The 16,806-nt window shown below is 44.1% G+C and overlaps 1 protein-coding gene across 3 annotated transcripts in view; it reads left to right on the forward strand.

The window, feature by feature from the left end:
• Window positions 1-5,894: 5,894 nt before the first annotated feature.
• KITLG (KIT ligand) overlaps window positions 5,895-16,806 on the forward strand; it is an 88,917-nt gene continuing 78,005 nt past the window's right edge. For 2 of the 3 annotated variants that reach the window (XM_079993480.1, XM_079993481.1), the window contains exon 1: window positions 5,896-6,168. In XM_079993480.1, coding sequence (XP_079849606.1) covers window positions 6,154-6,168 — 15 coding nt within the window. In that variant the 5' untranslated portion in view covers window positions 5,896-6,153. Of the gene's footprint in view, window positions 6,169-16,806 lie in introns of all 3 variants that reach the window. The other variant, XM_079993482.1, reaches the window with a different exon arrangement.

A 16,806-nucleotide genomic window follows, 5' to 3' on the forward strand; every position in this document is an offset into this window, starting at 1 on the left:
TACAACAGGTATAGGTAAACTGCCACATTTGAATTTAACACCCGCCAATCCCAGTAGAGGCAGAACTTTCGGATCACCCACAATTAGTGCTGCACTTGCTCTAGAGTAGGGGTCAGCAAACTTGTTCAGCAGGGGGCCGGTCCACTGTCTCTCAGACCTTGTGGGGGGCCGGACTATATTCTGAAAAAAAGAAGAAAAGAGAATGAATTCCTATGCCCCACAAATAACCCAGAGATGCATTTTAAATAAAAGGACACATTCTACTCATGTAAAAACATGCTGATTCCTGGACCATCCGCGGGCCAGATTTAGAAGGCAATTGGGCCGAATCTGGCCCCCGGGCCTTAGTTTGCCTACCCATGCTCTAGAGCAGCCTTTCTCAACCTGTGGGTCCTCAGATGTTGTTGAACTACTATTCCCATCACCCCTAGCTAGCAAGGCCAGAGCTCAGGAATGATGGGAGTTGTAGTCCAACAACATCTGGGGACCCACAGGTTGAGAACCGCTGCTCTAGAGAGACAAGATTTGTAAAAGACTCAGGGCTAGTTTGGGTGACTCCATTTCTGGTTCACTGCACAGAGCAATGCACTGTCCCTGAATATCTATCCCACTTAGAGCCTGTGTACATAAAAGCATAGGTACATCAGGCAACATTTTATTTAGCAATTGACCCCACAGTGTTAGCCTATACAAATAAGATTGCATGCATGTTCTGTGTTTGGAATTGTCATCTGCATGTGAATGTGTGGGGACAGCAGAGCTGAGAGTGTGATGGATGGAGGATGCCCGCCCCCTCCTCATGATAACTTGGTCAGTAATAAACTGGTTGTACTGTTTGAATTTGAATTTGAATTTGAATACAATTATAAAAGTATTGTTATGAGTTGCTGGGGAGAGTTGAGACCTTTCTAACCACTGGATCCAGCAAGTGTTAAAATATAAGCCTGGCCCCTGTGTTGAGTTGATTGGCTGGGTGATGGGCCATTAAGAGAACAAAGGGAAGGGGGCTCTGTTTGAGACAACAAATGCGCGTGACCCCTCCCTCAACTCAGAGATAGTTAGATGGAGAAAGCCAGAGTCTGAAGTAGAGTTTTGGGGCTGTGATGTGAACTAGGGTAAAAGTAAGTAGCTAGAGAGAGAGTTGGAGCAACATGGTTTGTGAAATTAGTTGAAGATGGGAGGAAAAAACAGAGGGATCAACATCCCATCCAGTTTGGAAATAATCATTGTGATTTAAACAGAAACACAATACATCTCACCACAGGGGAGAAGACTTTGAGAGCTTATCTATACCTACCTTTTGCCCCATTCTTTAAAGCAAACTTGATTGGATAGCCCTTCAAATGGATCAGGAGTAGGGAACCTGTGACTTTCCAGATATAGCTGGACTACAATCCTTGCCCATTGGCATTGCTGGCTAGAGCTGAAAGGAGTTAGTGTCCAACAACCTCTAGGAGGCTGCATGTTCTTCATCCCTGAAGTCTTCTGCATGTTCTTCATCCCTGAAGTCTTCTGTAAAGTAGGACACACGACTACTTTGTCGATTAGGTGTTGGTTCCAAGGTAGCTGAGACTCTGAGCGCTCTTTTTAGAGATTGGGGATACATTGCAATATTACATTGTGTGCTTATAATGCTCACAGTCTGCACTTTAAAGGCAGAATCATTGTTATACACTTGCTTAGCATTAAGCAGGACTGGGAGTAAAATGTGAATTAGAAAAAGAAAGGTCTTGTCACCTTCAGCAAATTATGGCATGCTCTTTCTTTCTAGAGGAAATGTTTTTCCCCACCCCAAAACATTAGTTCCCTCTCTTATCTCTGAACAAGGTGGGTGTGGACCTCCTTTCCTCTCTAAAGCTCAACCCAGCGATACTTTTTTGGGGGGAAATCAGCTACAGAATATCAGCTACAGAGTATCTCATCCCTGCACTCCAAGTTAATGCACTCAGGGGAAAAAACTAGCTCATAACTGTTTCTCCTTATCAACCTTAAGTTTGCACTGTAAAAATTGCAAAGGAATATGTGTGTAGGGCATGCCTCTATATAAGCATCACAAAGTAGTTAAAGGAGAAGTGGCTAACCTTTTCTGACCCAAGGACTGCATTCACCTTTGGCCAACCCTCTGAGGGGCAGTGGCCACCCCATACAAAGGTGAATCTAGGGGCGCCCCATCACTTCAGTCACACTGGGCACAGAGCTTCTGAGGTGTCGCTTCTGGTGCTGCAGCTATGAAGTTCATCAGAAGATGAGAGGTAGGGGGACAGTGTTGCACAGGGCGCCACTGAAATTTGAGGTGCCACGGTCTGGCACTGCCCTATACTCTTGCAGACATACCCTCAGGCATGTGCACAGTTCCCACTCCTTAACTAACCTGTGCAGATCAGCTAGGAGGTTGTCATAAAATGATGAATCTGGTGACTAGGGAGGGAATGATCTGCCTCTCCCTCAGAGTGCTGGGTTGCATGGAGAAATGTAAACCTCTCTTCCCACTTCAGCACAGTGTTAAATTTATTTGTTAATGTTTTGCTGCACCCAAAATCAGTGGGTCCATAGGCTATAATTTTCTTTTGGAGAGGGGCCTAATTCACCTCCTGCCCCAGGACGCTGTTTAACACTCTTAGGCAAGGGCATTATAGGATACGGTAAGTGCTACAGGTTAAATAATCTTAAAAATGGGTTATACACCTTTCAGAATGGGAGACTCTCCAAGTATTGTGGAATGGTAATGTCCACCCATATGCCATCTTAAGTGTGCCAATGACCTTCAACACACCATTAATCACACAAAGTAAATTCGTTGAAACTAAGGACTTTATTTCAATGGGTATACAGTCGTATCTTGGTCCCGAATGCCTTGGTACTCAGACGTTTTGGCTCCTGAACGCCGCAAACCTGGAAGTGAGTGTTTGGGTTTGTGAATGTTCTTTGGAACCCGAACGTCTGATGGGGCTTCTGCGGCTTCTGATTGGCTGCAGGAGCTTCCTCCAGCCAATCAGAAGATGCGCTTTGGTTTCTGAACATTTTGGAAGTCGAACGGAATTCTGGAATAGATTCCATTCGACTTCCAAGGTACGACTGTATTTAAAGGGATGCCCATTGCTCAAACACACTTGAAAGAAAAGGAAGTGGTTGGCGGAATCCTTAAGGCACTGCTCTCCCTTGAGAGCATTTTCACAGGGTGCTTAGATTTTTAACAGGGAAGAGAAAGCGGAAGAGGACTCTTTGTTGTACAGATTGAAGTGAGCCTTCTGGCCAATGCATATTTTTACATCCATATATCAGGCCTGACATGTGAAATTGCTCTTACAATGAATGTGAGCCTCTGCTACTGATTTTGTACATGAGTCAATACTGTTAATGTGGGAAAGAAAGCCAATTACTTCCCATGGGGGTGGGGAATGCATTTTTTCACCAGTATAAACCGTACACATGTAGGGGCAACAAAGCTGTAAAAATGGCCTTATTGGAGCAGGACATTCAACCAGGACCTCAAAGCAGCTGTCTTATTACAAAAGAATTTCAGAAACACTTGAAAAAGAAGTTGCTGAATTACAACTAAACTGAAAACTATGGAGAGACCTGGTCTTAATAGAGATATTAGATTCCTGTCCCATTACATATGCTAATCATCTGCATACTATCCCTTGCTTTTTCCTGTAGGACTAATTGCAGTCATTAACAGTTGTCAACAGGTTTACCATACCAATTGAGTCAATCACCCATCTCCTACTACCCTCCTGAGAAAAACCCCACCCTTCACTAGAAGGGTCTGGTGACTTCTCTTTCAGTGTCTCTGAAAAAGTGTGCATGCACATGAAAGCTCATACCAATAACAAACTTAGTTGGTCTCTAAGGTGTTACTGGACATTATATGCATATATATATATATATGTTGTTTTGTTGTTGTTGTTTAGTCGTGTCTGACTCTTTGTGACCCCATGGACCAGAGCACGCCAGGCACTCCTGTCTTCCACCGCCTCCCGCAGCTTGGTCAAATTCATGCTGGTAGCTTCGAGAACACTATCCAACCATCTCGTCCTCTGCCGTTCCCTTCTCCTTGTGCCTTCCATCTTTCCCAACATCAGGGTCTTTTCCCAGGAGTCTTCTCTTCTCATGAGGTGGCCAAATTATTGGAGTCCCAGCTTCAGGATCTGTCCTTCCAGTGAGCACTCAGGGCTGATTTCCTTAAGAATGGATAGGTTTGATACACACACACACATATATATACATATATCGACTGCATCAGACCAACACAGCTACCTACCTGACTCTGGAGCAGTGCATGTGAGTTGAATTGTCTTAAAAGTCTGCCCAGTGGCAGCTGGTGACCATCAGGGCTGGCAGGGTGGGAGTCAGGTATGCCAACAGTAGGTGGAGCCTGGGCCAATGATGAGCAGAGCCAAACAATTCCAGTTTTGTCCTCATCCTCCCTGTTACTGAGTTCTGCAAGGGCAACACTGAGATCGAGGAGGAGAAAACTGATAGCCAGTGTTATTTGCTGGACTGGATGCCAGTAAAAGACAAGCAGGTGGGAGCTGGATGAGGGCAGCCTGAAGTTGGTAGGGCAGGGCCACATTTGCCTCCACTGTGTATGTATGGTGATAATTTTCAGAGGCTGTTGTGGCAAAAAAGGGGAGAAATACAGTCTTGTGGCACCTGCAAGAGTGACCTTTTATTATGACATAACAGAATCATAGAATTGTTGAGTTGGAAGGATCCCAAGGGTCATCTACCCCAACCCTCTACAGTGCAGGAATCACAACTAAAGCATCCCTGACAGATAGACAGCCAACCTTGGCTTCAAAACTTTGGCTTCAAAACTTCCAATGAAAGAGAGTCTGCCACCTTCTGAGGGAGTCCATTCCACCTTCCAACAGCAAGTTCTTCCTAATGTTTAGTCAGAATCTCCTTCCTTGTATTTTGAATCCATTGATTCATCAGATGTACCAAGCATTCACTTTCGATCTTGTAAAGGTAAAGGTAAAGGGACCCCTGACCATTAGGTCCAGTCATGGCCGACTCTGGGGTTGCAGTGCTCATCTCGCTTTATTGGCCGAGGGAGCTGGCGTACAGCTTCCGGGTCATGTGGCCAGCATGACTAAGCCACTTCTGGCAAACCAGAGCAACGCACAGAAACGCCGTTTACCTTCCCGCTGGAGTGGTATCTATTTATCTACTTGTACTTTGACGTGCTTTTGAACTGCTAGGTTGGCAGGAGCAGGGACCGAGCAACGGGAGCTCACCCCGTCGCGGGGATTCAAACTGCCGACCTTCTGACCGGCAAGTCCTAGGCTTTGTGGTTTAACCCACAGCGCCACTCATTGATTCATCAGATCTACCCAAGGATTCACCTTGGAACTTGTAATTGTCTATTAATGTCTTCTGGGCCTCTTCCTCCTCTTCTCCAGATTTTATGGCAAGTCTCAGATTGGAGCAGGGCGAATATCTCTCTCTCTCTCTCTCTCTCTCTCACACACACACACATTAAGGTATGTGCCATCAAGGGCCTTGTAATCGCCCAGAGCACTTGATCAATGTCAATCAACTGCTTCATGACATGTGACAGACCCTTATGCTGACAGGGAAGGTGATGTGGAAGGAAACCCGCAGAGGGTGCAGTGGGCTTCTTTAATCCACTTCTCCCTCCCGTCTCCATAACTTCCCTCCTTTCTTTTCTGCCCGCCTGGCAGACAGACAGACAGACTGAGCAAGCCTCCGTCTTGTAGCCTGGTGGCCTGATTCTGCTCTTGAGAGCTCCATCTCTCTGAAGTTCCCCAGGGCTTTCCTCGCCCTGGCAAAGAAAGCCTCGCAAGAAAGGCGTGTCCTCCTTGTCAGGATTGCTGCTGCTGCTGCTGCTGCAGGAGGCAGCTCGGAGCTATAAAAGCCCTGCTCAGAGGACGGCTTGGGCTTCACTCCCCGCCTCTGCTTGCTGCGAGAGCACCGAGGCCGTGCAGAGCCAAGCAGCGCCGCCGCCGCCGCCTGCGTGCCTGGGGGCAAAAGAGAAAGCGAGCGAGCGGAGACGCGCAGCCACCGAGGGCGCCGGGCAAGCCCAATGCGCGGACTAGGTGCCTTTGCAACATGCAGGAGCTACACATCAGCTAAACGGAGTTTGCACGCCGCTGCTGGGGCTGGATTGCAGCGCTCTCTTTCCTTATGAAGAAGGCACAAGTGAGTATCGCGCGGGGGAAGTTATGCGCTCTTGTGGTATATATTTCTGCACGGATAGGTGGCGGCGGCGGGGAGATGGTCTCCTCTCCGGATGACTCAGAAAAGACCAATTGCTCAGGGAAATCGGAGAACCCGCTCTTAGGCCGGAGTAGCGCTGCCTTCCTTCCTCGGGCACTTGTCTCAACTGAGAGAGACCTGCCCGGGGCTGTCGGAGTGCACGCTGAATGCTGAGCTGACTGGCGTCTGAGTCTCCGGAGTGTAGCAGGAGCTCTTAACTTCCTGCACGTGGATTCGGGTGGCACAGACATGGAAGTCGTATCTGGGTTCCCAGAAGATGGGCATCGACCTATAGCATTTGGGATGTGCTGATGATGAGCTAGCCCTCTGCCAGGTTGCTCTGGCCCAGAAGCACTGCGTCCGTTGCTCGCCAAGGCGCCTTCCCCACTACAACGTTGTTCCCGAGTTTCGCGCAGCGAGACGCTGCCCTTATCTGTTCCTTCCTCCTTATCTGCACTGTCCTTTGTGCAATTTCGAGGGAAAGTTCCTTGCTGCACTGATAGGGCACTATTAATAGATGATGTATTACAGATGGTGTGAATAATGCGCACACGAGATAAGCAGGTTGGCAAGCAGGCGCACGGAACCTGTCCCCGCTGAAATTTTGCTGGGAGAGAGACATGCTGCTGCTTATTTCTGGCTTGCAGCAACTTCATTCAAACCTCCCGTTTTGTGCGCATCCCTTCCCCGTACACTCGCATCTGTCACCACCAATACACTTCCATTTCTCTCTCCTTGCCCAGCCTTGCTTAATACATGGCTCTGTGCGCTTATTAGAACCCTCTTCCATTATTGCTTCCCAAGTTGCGCCCAAGTGGCGGGTAGTGTATCTTACATATGAACCAGAAGGTGTTTGCAGAGATAGGAACCAGAAAATAATTGCTCTGGGATTTATTTTTATTTTTTTTATTGCTAATTGCAGTAAGCTGCTTAAAGTGTGACTTAAAGGGAATGGGTAGTGTGCAGAAGTTGTGTCTACTTTCCCTTACTATATGACACTTGGTTTTGTTTAACGTTTTCACATAACTGGTTCTTTCCTTTCCCCGCCCCTTTATCGCAAAGCTGTGCTTACTTTCCTGCCAACTTCCTTCGGTACCTGCTGCTCTCTTGGCTCATTCCATTTTAGGTCTTTCATGTGTATCTAATAGGGGAAAGGATGCAGTGGATGCAAGAAAGGAAATAAGGTGGGAGGGGGGAATCAGGAAAATTCACTTTGGTAGATCGGTGCATTGGTTGCTCAAGAAGAATGAAACAGGGAGGCTCTGTATTTTATGTGACACTTAGCACTTAATTTTGGGAGCCTGAGATCTTAGGCACCCTGAAAGATTTAATACCTATTTGCAGGGTAGATTGATCTCTGACAGTCTTTGTAGTACTGTAGTACTGGAAAGTAAAAGTCCTACAAACTTTGGCTGTTTGGTGGTTGGCCCTTAATTGCCTGGTTTGTACCCAACCAGGGTACAAAGTCTGCAGAGTTAGGCTGTATGCTGCAAACTTCCAGGTGTCTGAATCTGCTTAGAACTAAATTAGCACTCACAAGCCCTCCCAAAAGCTGGTTGCAATATAATGTAATGAGGACAAGGGATTTGCTTTAAAAATAAAAACTTTAAACGGCAATGCTGGCTGGATCTCACTCCTAGACTAGAACTTGAGTCTTTTGGAAAAGGAAAGTTTATTTTTAATGTAATGTTAATGTTAACATTCCAGATTCCAGCAAAGCTGACATGATAGATCTCATCCCATTAATCTGAAGAAGGAGGCAGTTAGCTTTGGTGCTCTGGGTCATATGGCTGAGCTCAGGAGTTCCTCACGGTGGCCTATGGCACCGTTTTGACTTAGCAGAGAAGCATCCATCAGCCGCCACCACGCTCTCAGCCTTCTTGTGAGCTGGAATTCAGTTTCAGGGATGTGGTCAGGCTGAGAGCGATATTTTTATTTTTGTCATTGGAAAAAATGGAGGGTGGGGGCCATTTGCCGAAAGATCTGTTCTCTTCTTGCTGAACAGTGTTAGATGTTAATCTAAGCCGAGAAGGGCAAAAACAAATGTCTGATTCCTTTGGAGAGATCACAGTAGACGAGGCTTCAAGCAAGAAGAGGAAGTGCCTCTCCCCCCTCTCCCCACTTTAGAAAAAGTAACATTCCACACTCAAGGCAAGTGGAAACTAATCTGGTGGTGATAGTCAAGCACACCTGATTTCCCCCTGCTCCATTTGTGTCATGCAACAGAGTGCGAATGAAATGGATTAAACCAGAGGATGTTTCACCTGAGGTGTGGATGTAGGTTGATGTTAGTAGGCGCCTGCCTTTTGACCCGGGGAGAGGGGGGATTGTACTGAATGACCTCTAGGTGGCTTCAGAGTGTGATGTAATCAGCCACTACATCATTCTACGTCAACCATTGTTTTATACCTTTCATCTTGCTTCTGTAATATGCCCTATTGTTCCCACCACATTTTCACCCAATGGCTTTTTGAAGAAAAAAAAGGGGGGTGAGAGAAACAAGGTGGATAAGCGAATAGCTTCTGCTTCAATTTGTGTTAAATATTTCAGGTCAGATTTTTCAGCTTGATTCCAAACGTCTTATCTTGGAAGTAAGTCCTGCTGAGTTCAGGACTAAGCTCAGTAGGACCTAGTTCATAGCAAGCATGCTTCGTATTGCAACCTATGGTTCTAATGCTAAGCATGCTTGATGGGAGTAAGTCCCACTGAACTCAGTGAGACCTGTGTATTTATGAGCGGCTTTAAAAATAAAGTTTTTGAGCAACTGGTATGACTTACACAGAAGATCACCAGTTTTGTTGTTATTATGATTTTTAATCCTTAAAATTCATTATAGGACATATGCCAGATATGAACATGCTTATATATACAAATATGTGAGTATATCGTAACGTGGAAGTTTAACTCTTCTATTATGGTTAGGGGTACAGTTAGAAAAACAGATGCATATGAATAAAGTAGTTTGATGTGCAAGAGAAGAACTTCATTTATAACAGCCTTGCTGTGTAGTTTGTGACCTCCCACACTTAAAGGAAAGAACCAAAGTAAGCTGGCACCACTTTTATCATATTGGAAAACACTTTTCATAACTGGGAACTGAGCATGTATGTACAAGATTTTATTATATGTTATGGTCTTTACAAAAATGTCTTTGTAGTAATGCCTTTTAAATTAACCATGTAGGATTCAAACATTCAGCTACTCATTTACAGTAAGCACACTGATGTAAGCACATTGAAGGATTACTTGGGTGAGAGGATTTGCAGGATGATAAGTTTAGTAAAAGAAACACTAGTACAAGAGACAAATCTATACAGTTTTGACCCTATCATTCAAAACATTGAAGTTCTCACAGTAATTGTTGGAAACGTGTTTTAAGGAAAAAAGGGGGCAGGGGAGAACGAGTTTAGAAAATTTTGGACTTGCAAAAAAGCCCCAATTTTTACAGCTTCAATTCTGCAGCTAATATATTGGGAGAAGTGTGTGTGTGTTTTAAAAAGATACAGCAGCGATTGCACCAACTGTATGTCAGGCATTGAAATATGAGGGATAATAATGAATTTGGTGATAACTGCCCAGAGCCCGTCAGAAATTTGACCTGTTGGCTAGACATGCAAACTTTAGGAGACCTTAGTAGTGGAAAAGAGCTAGAGGCAGAAAGAATACAGCTTTCTTTTGTTGAATGCGTACATTCATTGCCAGCAGTTATATGACCTTCAGGGCTTCTCAGCGAGGACAGTCCTGGTAGTGCAGCATTCTTGCTGTTGAAGAGGATCTTTGGAAATAAGCAGGCAGTGCAAACCATACCAGAATATTTCCCGAAGGAGAGCAGAAATAAAGGGAAGATGATTTTATCACCACCACCACCATCATTATATCTTGCAAGACAAACCAAGACACCCATATTCCCATACCACATGAAGGACTTGTGCACTTGATTCAGAAGCCTTCTTAAAGGCCCAATTTTTGTGACAAAGCAGTCTTTGCTTTGGGAAATGAGAGCTGCACTCATAAAGGGGCAGCTAAACTTACTGACCTGGTCTGGATCTAGACGTGTCCAAGATGTGACTCAGCTTTTTGTTTAGTCATCTTAGTCGTGTTTGACTCTCCGTGACCTGACCCCATGAACCAGAGCATGCCTTGGAAACTCTCACTTGCTTCTCAAATCTCCGTTTTTATGTCCATGGAGTTTTCTTGGCAAAATACTGGAGTGGTTTGCCAGTTCCTTCTCCAGGTGGATCACATTTAGTCTAAACTCTCGGTTATGACCTGTCTGTCTTGGGTGGCCCTGCACGGCATAGTTCAGAGCTTCTTGGAGTTATTCAAGCCCCTTCGCCACGACAAGGTAGTGATCCATGAAGGGGGTGATTCAGCTAAATGTGTTGTAAACTCATACTGTACAGGGAAATCCAGTAGGGAAAGACGGGACTCCACAGCACCATCTGGTGTCACATTGTTATATCGCATATACAACACATATAAAACGCTTTCTCTTTACCAATCCAGCTGAGTCCCTGTAGTACTGAAATGCCACTTTGTTCTCCTAATAGCCTAATAATAAAAAGAATACCAAAGAGAACACCTGGGGTGAGAGGCAGCACCTCCTTGAGAATCAGAGGAGAAGGTTCAAAGATTCAATGATTATGCCCAGATGCAAAAGAGCTGAGCTGGAAATAAGTTTGGGTTTTGATTTCAGTTTCTATGTGAGCCAGAGTGAGACACCTGACTATTGCAGGCATAATCCTAGACCAATAAAGTGTGATCTTGGTGTCTGGCCATTTGTTTGTATGCTTATGTTTAAAACTCAGTGACAGTTTCTCCCCTCCCCCTTAAAAAACAAATAAACCTCTGGCTTTGTTTTTCAGGGCTTGGTTTGAACCAGCAGTAAGCTTCCGAATCTTTTTTCAGTATCGGTGCTTAGGTTTTGGAAAAAGCATAATAGTAAATAAATGTGTCTTTAATTGGTGCTGAGGGAATTTTCCTTGGAATTCGTGGCTGCAACCAACCCTCCCACAGTTCAGAGGACTTCTTGCACCCCAACTGTCTGCACAAAATCTGTGATCCTTTAGCAGGGTTCATTTCTTTTATAACTCCAGCAGAACTCCATTATCTAATTTAGGCACATGTTCTTGAAATGAGTTTTCTAACACCTTATGCAACATTTCAGTGATGGATGAGCCATGATAGACCTGAGAGTCCTGTGCTGGAAGCTTGCTGTTGTTCTTGCTTTTGCATGACTCAGCAATGCATGGTGTTATTCCATCTTTATACAGTGCCATAGGGGAAGCTGTTATTCCATCCAGGAAGCCAGCTCAGGCGTTGTACAACATAGGATGCATAGGTTAAAATTGAACGTACATTAAAAATTGGCACCTGCTACAAAGAAAGCATATAAAACCAGTTCACAGTCTTTCTGTTGAATGCTGTGGGGCGATGCCACCATGAAAGAGAGACAGAATAAATATTATGTTGAAGGAGAGCTTCATTTCTGCACATCCTTCCATTTACTTAGCACGTCATTTTAAAAATGCCTATCATTTTAATTAAACTGATGAATTTCTTATTTTAATAGGGCACTTAAGGGGCGTATCTGGCAAATAAAAAAGAATATTTTTGATCCAAAGTCTTTGTAATGACCGAAACTTGTATAAGTGTGAATATTAGTTCTTTTATTAGTTAAAAAACTGATTTGGAAATGAACTGAATAACTGCTGGAGGGGATGTGTATGGGGAGCACAGAGATGTAATCTTCATTGAATAATTGATTTTAAAACTGCAAGCATCCACAAGTTGTAATTCTCAAGCTACTCATTTTGGCATTGATCCATGAAGGCCATCAGGTCTGCTACTAAGAAATTAGTTGGAGATCTGAAACCAAGGTTTCTTAAAACATGAGTTATACTGGCTAAAATGCTTTCCTGGCCGCTTAGAATAACCTCTAAGGTATGTGGGGAAGATAGGAGCTGAACCGCAATGGTTTTGTTGGGAAGACGTTACTGTTTCAAAATACAGTTTATAAGTGATTTGATGTGAGTAACTTCCATTCTATCACGTTCATAGAGTTTGTCTGCACTACTGCTGGCCTGGGAATCATTTCTGTGGCTTTGGCGTGCAAGAGTTACAGCTCATTTTTCTGTGTCTTGTCTTTTCATGTATCCTTCCCTCCTACCGAGGCTCTCCTCTGACTCCTTTTTGGGATATACAGGGTGGTATTCAATGTTAGTCCTACTCAAAGTAGACTCATTGATGTTAATGGACATGACCAACTTGGGTTTATTCATTTCAGTGGGTCTGGTCTGTGTTGGACTTTGTTGCATAAAACCCACTGGGTTTGCATGACAGTAGCTGGCCTATCCTCAGGCATGCTGGATAGAAGCATCTTGGCTATTTCATACCTAAATCAAGTTTAGTGAAAAGCAGTGTGTGGAGGGAAACCAGGAAAATACAAGGTGGGACAGAGGTGAGATACCTTGCATTCTATCATTTTGTGTGGGGGGAGAGTGGACAAAGGTGTTAAAAGGACAACAAACTCCTACAGTGGCAAATGCTTTTCCATTGGATTCATGCAAAATCCATATAGCTGACTCACAACTTGCACAGTGGTTATGCTCCAGGGGTGGTGCATAAAGCCGAAATCATGTATAGTCAAAAGAACCCTGAAATTGCCCCCTCCCTTTCTGAAGCTGGTACACTGAGCATGCCTTGCTGCTGCTACCTCACCCCAAGGTGGAGAGCTTTTAAGGTCTCCGCTTTGCTTACTGGGCTTTTGGAAGCTCTCGTGCAGACTGTGGAAGGCTCATGCAAGATCTTGGATGACCCTGTGAGATCTCATGAGAGCCTCCCAGAGCCCAGTAAGCAAGGTGAAGAGCCTAAAAGATCTTCCTGTGCCTTGCGTGCATTTAATTTGTGCCATGTCAGCTGGCCAGACTCCAACCACGTAAATCTGCAATCGAGCATGTTAAAGACGCAAAAGTTGTGAGTCAGCTGTACATATTTTGTAGTGACCTACAGTGGTTAGATAAATGCATTCCCTCCCCCCCTCTCTCTCTCTCATGATTGGGGCTGAGGGACACGGAGGTTTATAAAATGATGCGTGGCTCAGAGAAAGAGAAGGCGTTATTCCTCTCTCATATAACGCTAGAGCCTGGGATGATCCAACAAAGTGGAATAAGGGAGCATTCAAGACAGACACAAGGATGTATTTACACATAGGGCAAAGTTAACTTCTGGAAGTTGCTGCTCAGGATATGGCATTTGCTACCTACATAGATGGCTTTTTTCAAGGGAATGAGAAAAAAGTGTGTGCAACAATGACATATAATGCACTTCAGAGGGAAGGTCATTCCAAAGCCAGGGAACCACCATAGAACCAGCTCTCTCATATTCCCCTGCCCTTCAAAAACTATAGAGTTCGGTGGCAGTGCCATTAACACCCAGACAGGTCAATTCAAAGGAGCTCCTCCTCCTTGAGGGTTTCCCAAAGGCATCTGGTAAATTAATGTGGAAATCAGGATCCTGAACTGGATAGGCCTTTTGGCTGATCTAGCAGACCTCTTCTTGTGTTCTTATTACTCTGGGATAGCATGGAGAGTGGCAACTGAGTAACCCACCTTTGGTTATGAGATATGAGGAAGCAGTAGTTGAGGTGGACATCAACATCTAGGTAGATGCTGTAAATGCAAGGCTAAACAAGATTCCAAGAGTGTGCTATTGATGGCTCTTTCCGAATCTTTGTGACAGGGTGAGGGGTTTTTTTGTTTTTGTTTAACTAGTAATTTCCCAAATTCTGAGTCAACTCCTAGAATTGGGTCAGGCTCAACAGGTTGCTGGGAAAGAGAAGGCAAGAGAAAAGGTACACTTGCTCTGTTGGCTTAATTTAACTTGGGGACATTGGTAAATTGCTTATGTAAACCACTTAAGGTTTTTAAATTATTAAATTAAGTGGTGTAAAAACTGCATAAATGAACAAACAGGATCAAGTTGGCACTGCCTTTTTTAAAATAATCGGATTACTCAGTTTAGGGGGAGAAGAGGACAGGTGTTGCCAACTGGGTTGAATATTCTTCCATTGTTCTTCCAAATAACCTACAAAGGTTCATCCCAGCTTCTCCACTTGGGTCCTGTTTGCAGACTTCCCATGAGCATCTGGCAGCCCTATGTGAGAAGAGGATGCTGAACTAGATGAGCCTTTGGCCGGATCCAGCAGGGATCTTTTTATGTTCATCTGCTGGGCATCCAGAGGAGGGCCTTCTTTGTTGGTGGTGCAACTGTGCAGAATGCTGTCCCTGTTGAGATCAGAGCCAGATACCAACAGTGCTGTGTTGCTACGATGCGAACCAGTTTAGTATTTCTTTGTAAATGAGGAGTGGTGTAAGAATCATTTCAACCCATCAATCAATAAAATTCACTTAATGGGAAAGATCAGAGCAAGGGTTTGTGCTGAAGGTTGGGAGATGGGAAAATGCCAAAGCGATAAGCTATAAAGCAGAGTGACCAACTCACAAGTTTGAGGGGCTCCTAATCAAATTTCACTGAGACTCAGAGACTCTTATTCATTTGGCGGCAGTTGGTAGAAAGGTGATTGTAAAATAAAAGCCTGTTCATTTGGCCCCCTGGGTATGTTGAGCACATGAAAGGGGGGGCTGTGTCATATGTGTACATATGCACATAGGTTGTGTGCCTGCACAATTGGGAAAACAGTCAGGCAAACCGCCAGCATTTATTTTTATCTACTTGTCCACTTTTGATATATTTAAATAGAGCATATTTATTTATTTAACTGTGTTTATGTAGCTGCCCTGTAGCAGGAGTTCTCTGGGCAGATCCTGATCACCTATATGCATTGGAAGTCAATATTCGAATGGATGGATGGATGGATGGATGAATCTGTCGCCCCGGTGCAGAAAAGTTGTTGAATGCCTGGTGGTCATGAGAGCGCTTGGGATGCATTCAGGGTCACAAACCATCTGTAGGGCGTCACATTGATTACCCTCAGTGTAGAGAGTATTTGGCACAAGATGTTTTCCCTTGGCTGCATAGATTTGAGTGCCCTCACATTTGTGGAACAAAACTCTCTCTCTCTCTCTCTCTCTCACACACACACACACACACACACACACACACACACACTCTTTCCTCACCTCCACTTATGGATGAAAGGAGACAACATTGTGTAGCAGAAATATACACATACAAATCCTATGAACATACAGTGAGCAATGACAAGCCTCCTCATCTCTTCCCCACATCATGTGTGTCTACTGTATAAGTGTTGCGTTCTTGCATATTTTCTTTTAGTAAGAAAGCTAATGATTTTCAAGACATTTGTTTTCAAAGCAGCAAGTGTGTATTCAAACCATGCTCCTTTCACTAACAGTGCAATCTTACACATAACTATGTAAGTCCCAATTTGTAGACATGCATAGTAGGATTTAACTCTTTGAATACTATTTCTGACTTAATCATATCCCAAAGACAAAGAAACAAAGAAATAAATTTGGATTTTTATCTTTTTAAAGAATTTGTTCTTGTAGATTAAATAGATTTTTAGGGGGGGGGGACCGTAAGTGTCCAAAAACCACAATGTTTTCATTGTGTGTTCCATTTAATGTGCCAATAGTATTGATGGTAATGAAATGCTAAGCTGATGAATGACCGTTGTTGTGCTTATGGATGTATTAATGGATTTGTGTGAGTTTTCCTGCCATGTCTGGCTTTTCCCGACATCACTTTTTTCTCTCTCCAAATCCTTCCTCACGTTTCCCACCCTGCTGCGCTGCTCCTTGCCATGGCGACTCACACTAATACTTCTAGAAATTGTATCTCCTCAGGGATGTTCCTGCTGACCTTGTTTATACTCTGAACATCCCTAGATTTTTTTCTGTTCGACTGACACCTAGATTAGGAATTGTAAATGGAATTATATTGTGTGAAAACAGCAATTTCTTGTGGTTTGAAGGACTGTGTTTGAAGCTTAATAGAAGGGAGCCCAGGGTGCCATTGGTAAACAGATGTTCAGGTTTATTGAAAGGTTTGCAACAGAATAAGGCTGAGATGAGAACAGTTGTAGCACGTTGTGTAAAAAGGAACTGACCTGTGAAAATTCTAAAACACTGTTGGGAAAAAAGGAATGACTTTATTCATTACTCTGCTGTATATCTAACTGAGAATATTTGGTTTTTTTTTTTTAAGTTCCGCTGATCTAATATTTTCTATAGTAGCATCTGGTGCATATCAGCAGTTGACTGTGTGTAGTCATCACATTTGTATCCCTACCTCACCTAGAAGGAATGCAAGGTGGCACACAACAATTCTCCCCACAACAATCCTCTTGGGTGTTGTTTCCTTAGCACACCACCTTCTTAAAAAAATATTCCGCTTTGGTAATATAAGAACTGCCATGTGTCTCCCTGCATGAAATCACAGAGAACTGCTGACTGGCAGTAGAGTGGTACCTTGGTTGTCGAACGGCTTGGCTCCCGATTGCCACAAACCCAGAAGTGAGTGTTCCGGCTTGCAAATATTTTTTGCAAGCCAAATGTCTGATTCAGCTTCTGATTGAGTGCAGGATGCTCCTGTAGC

The sequence above is a fragment of the Podarcis cretensis genome (assembly GCF_951804945.1).
Source record: "Podarcis cretensis genome assembly, chromosome: 10".
NCBI lineage: Eukaryota > Metazoa > Chordata > Lepidosauria > Squamata > Lacertidae > Podarcis > Podarcis cretensis.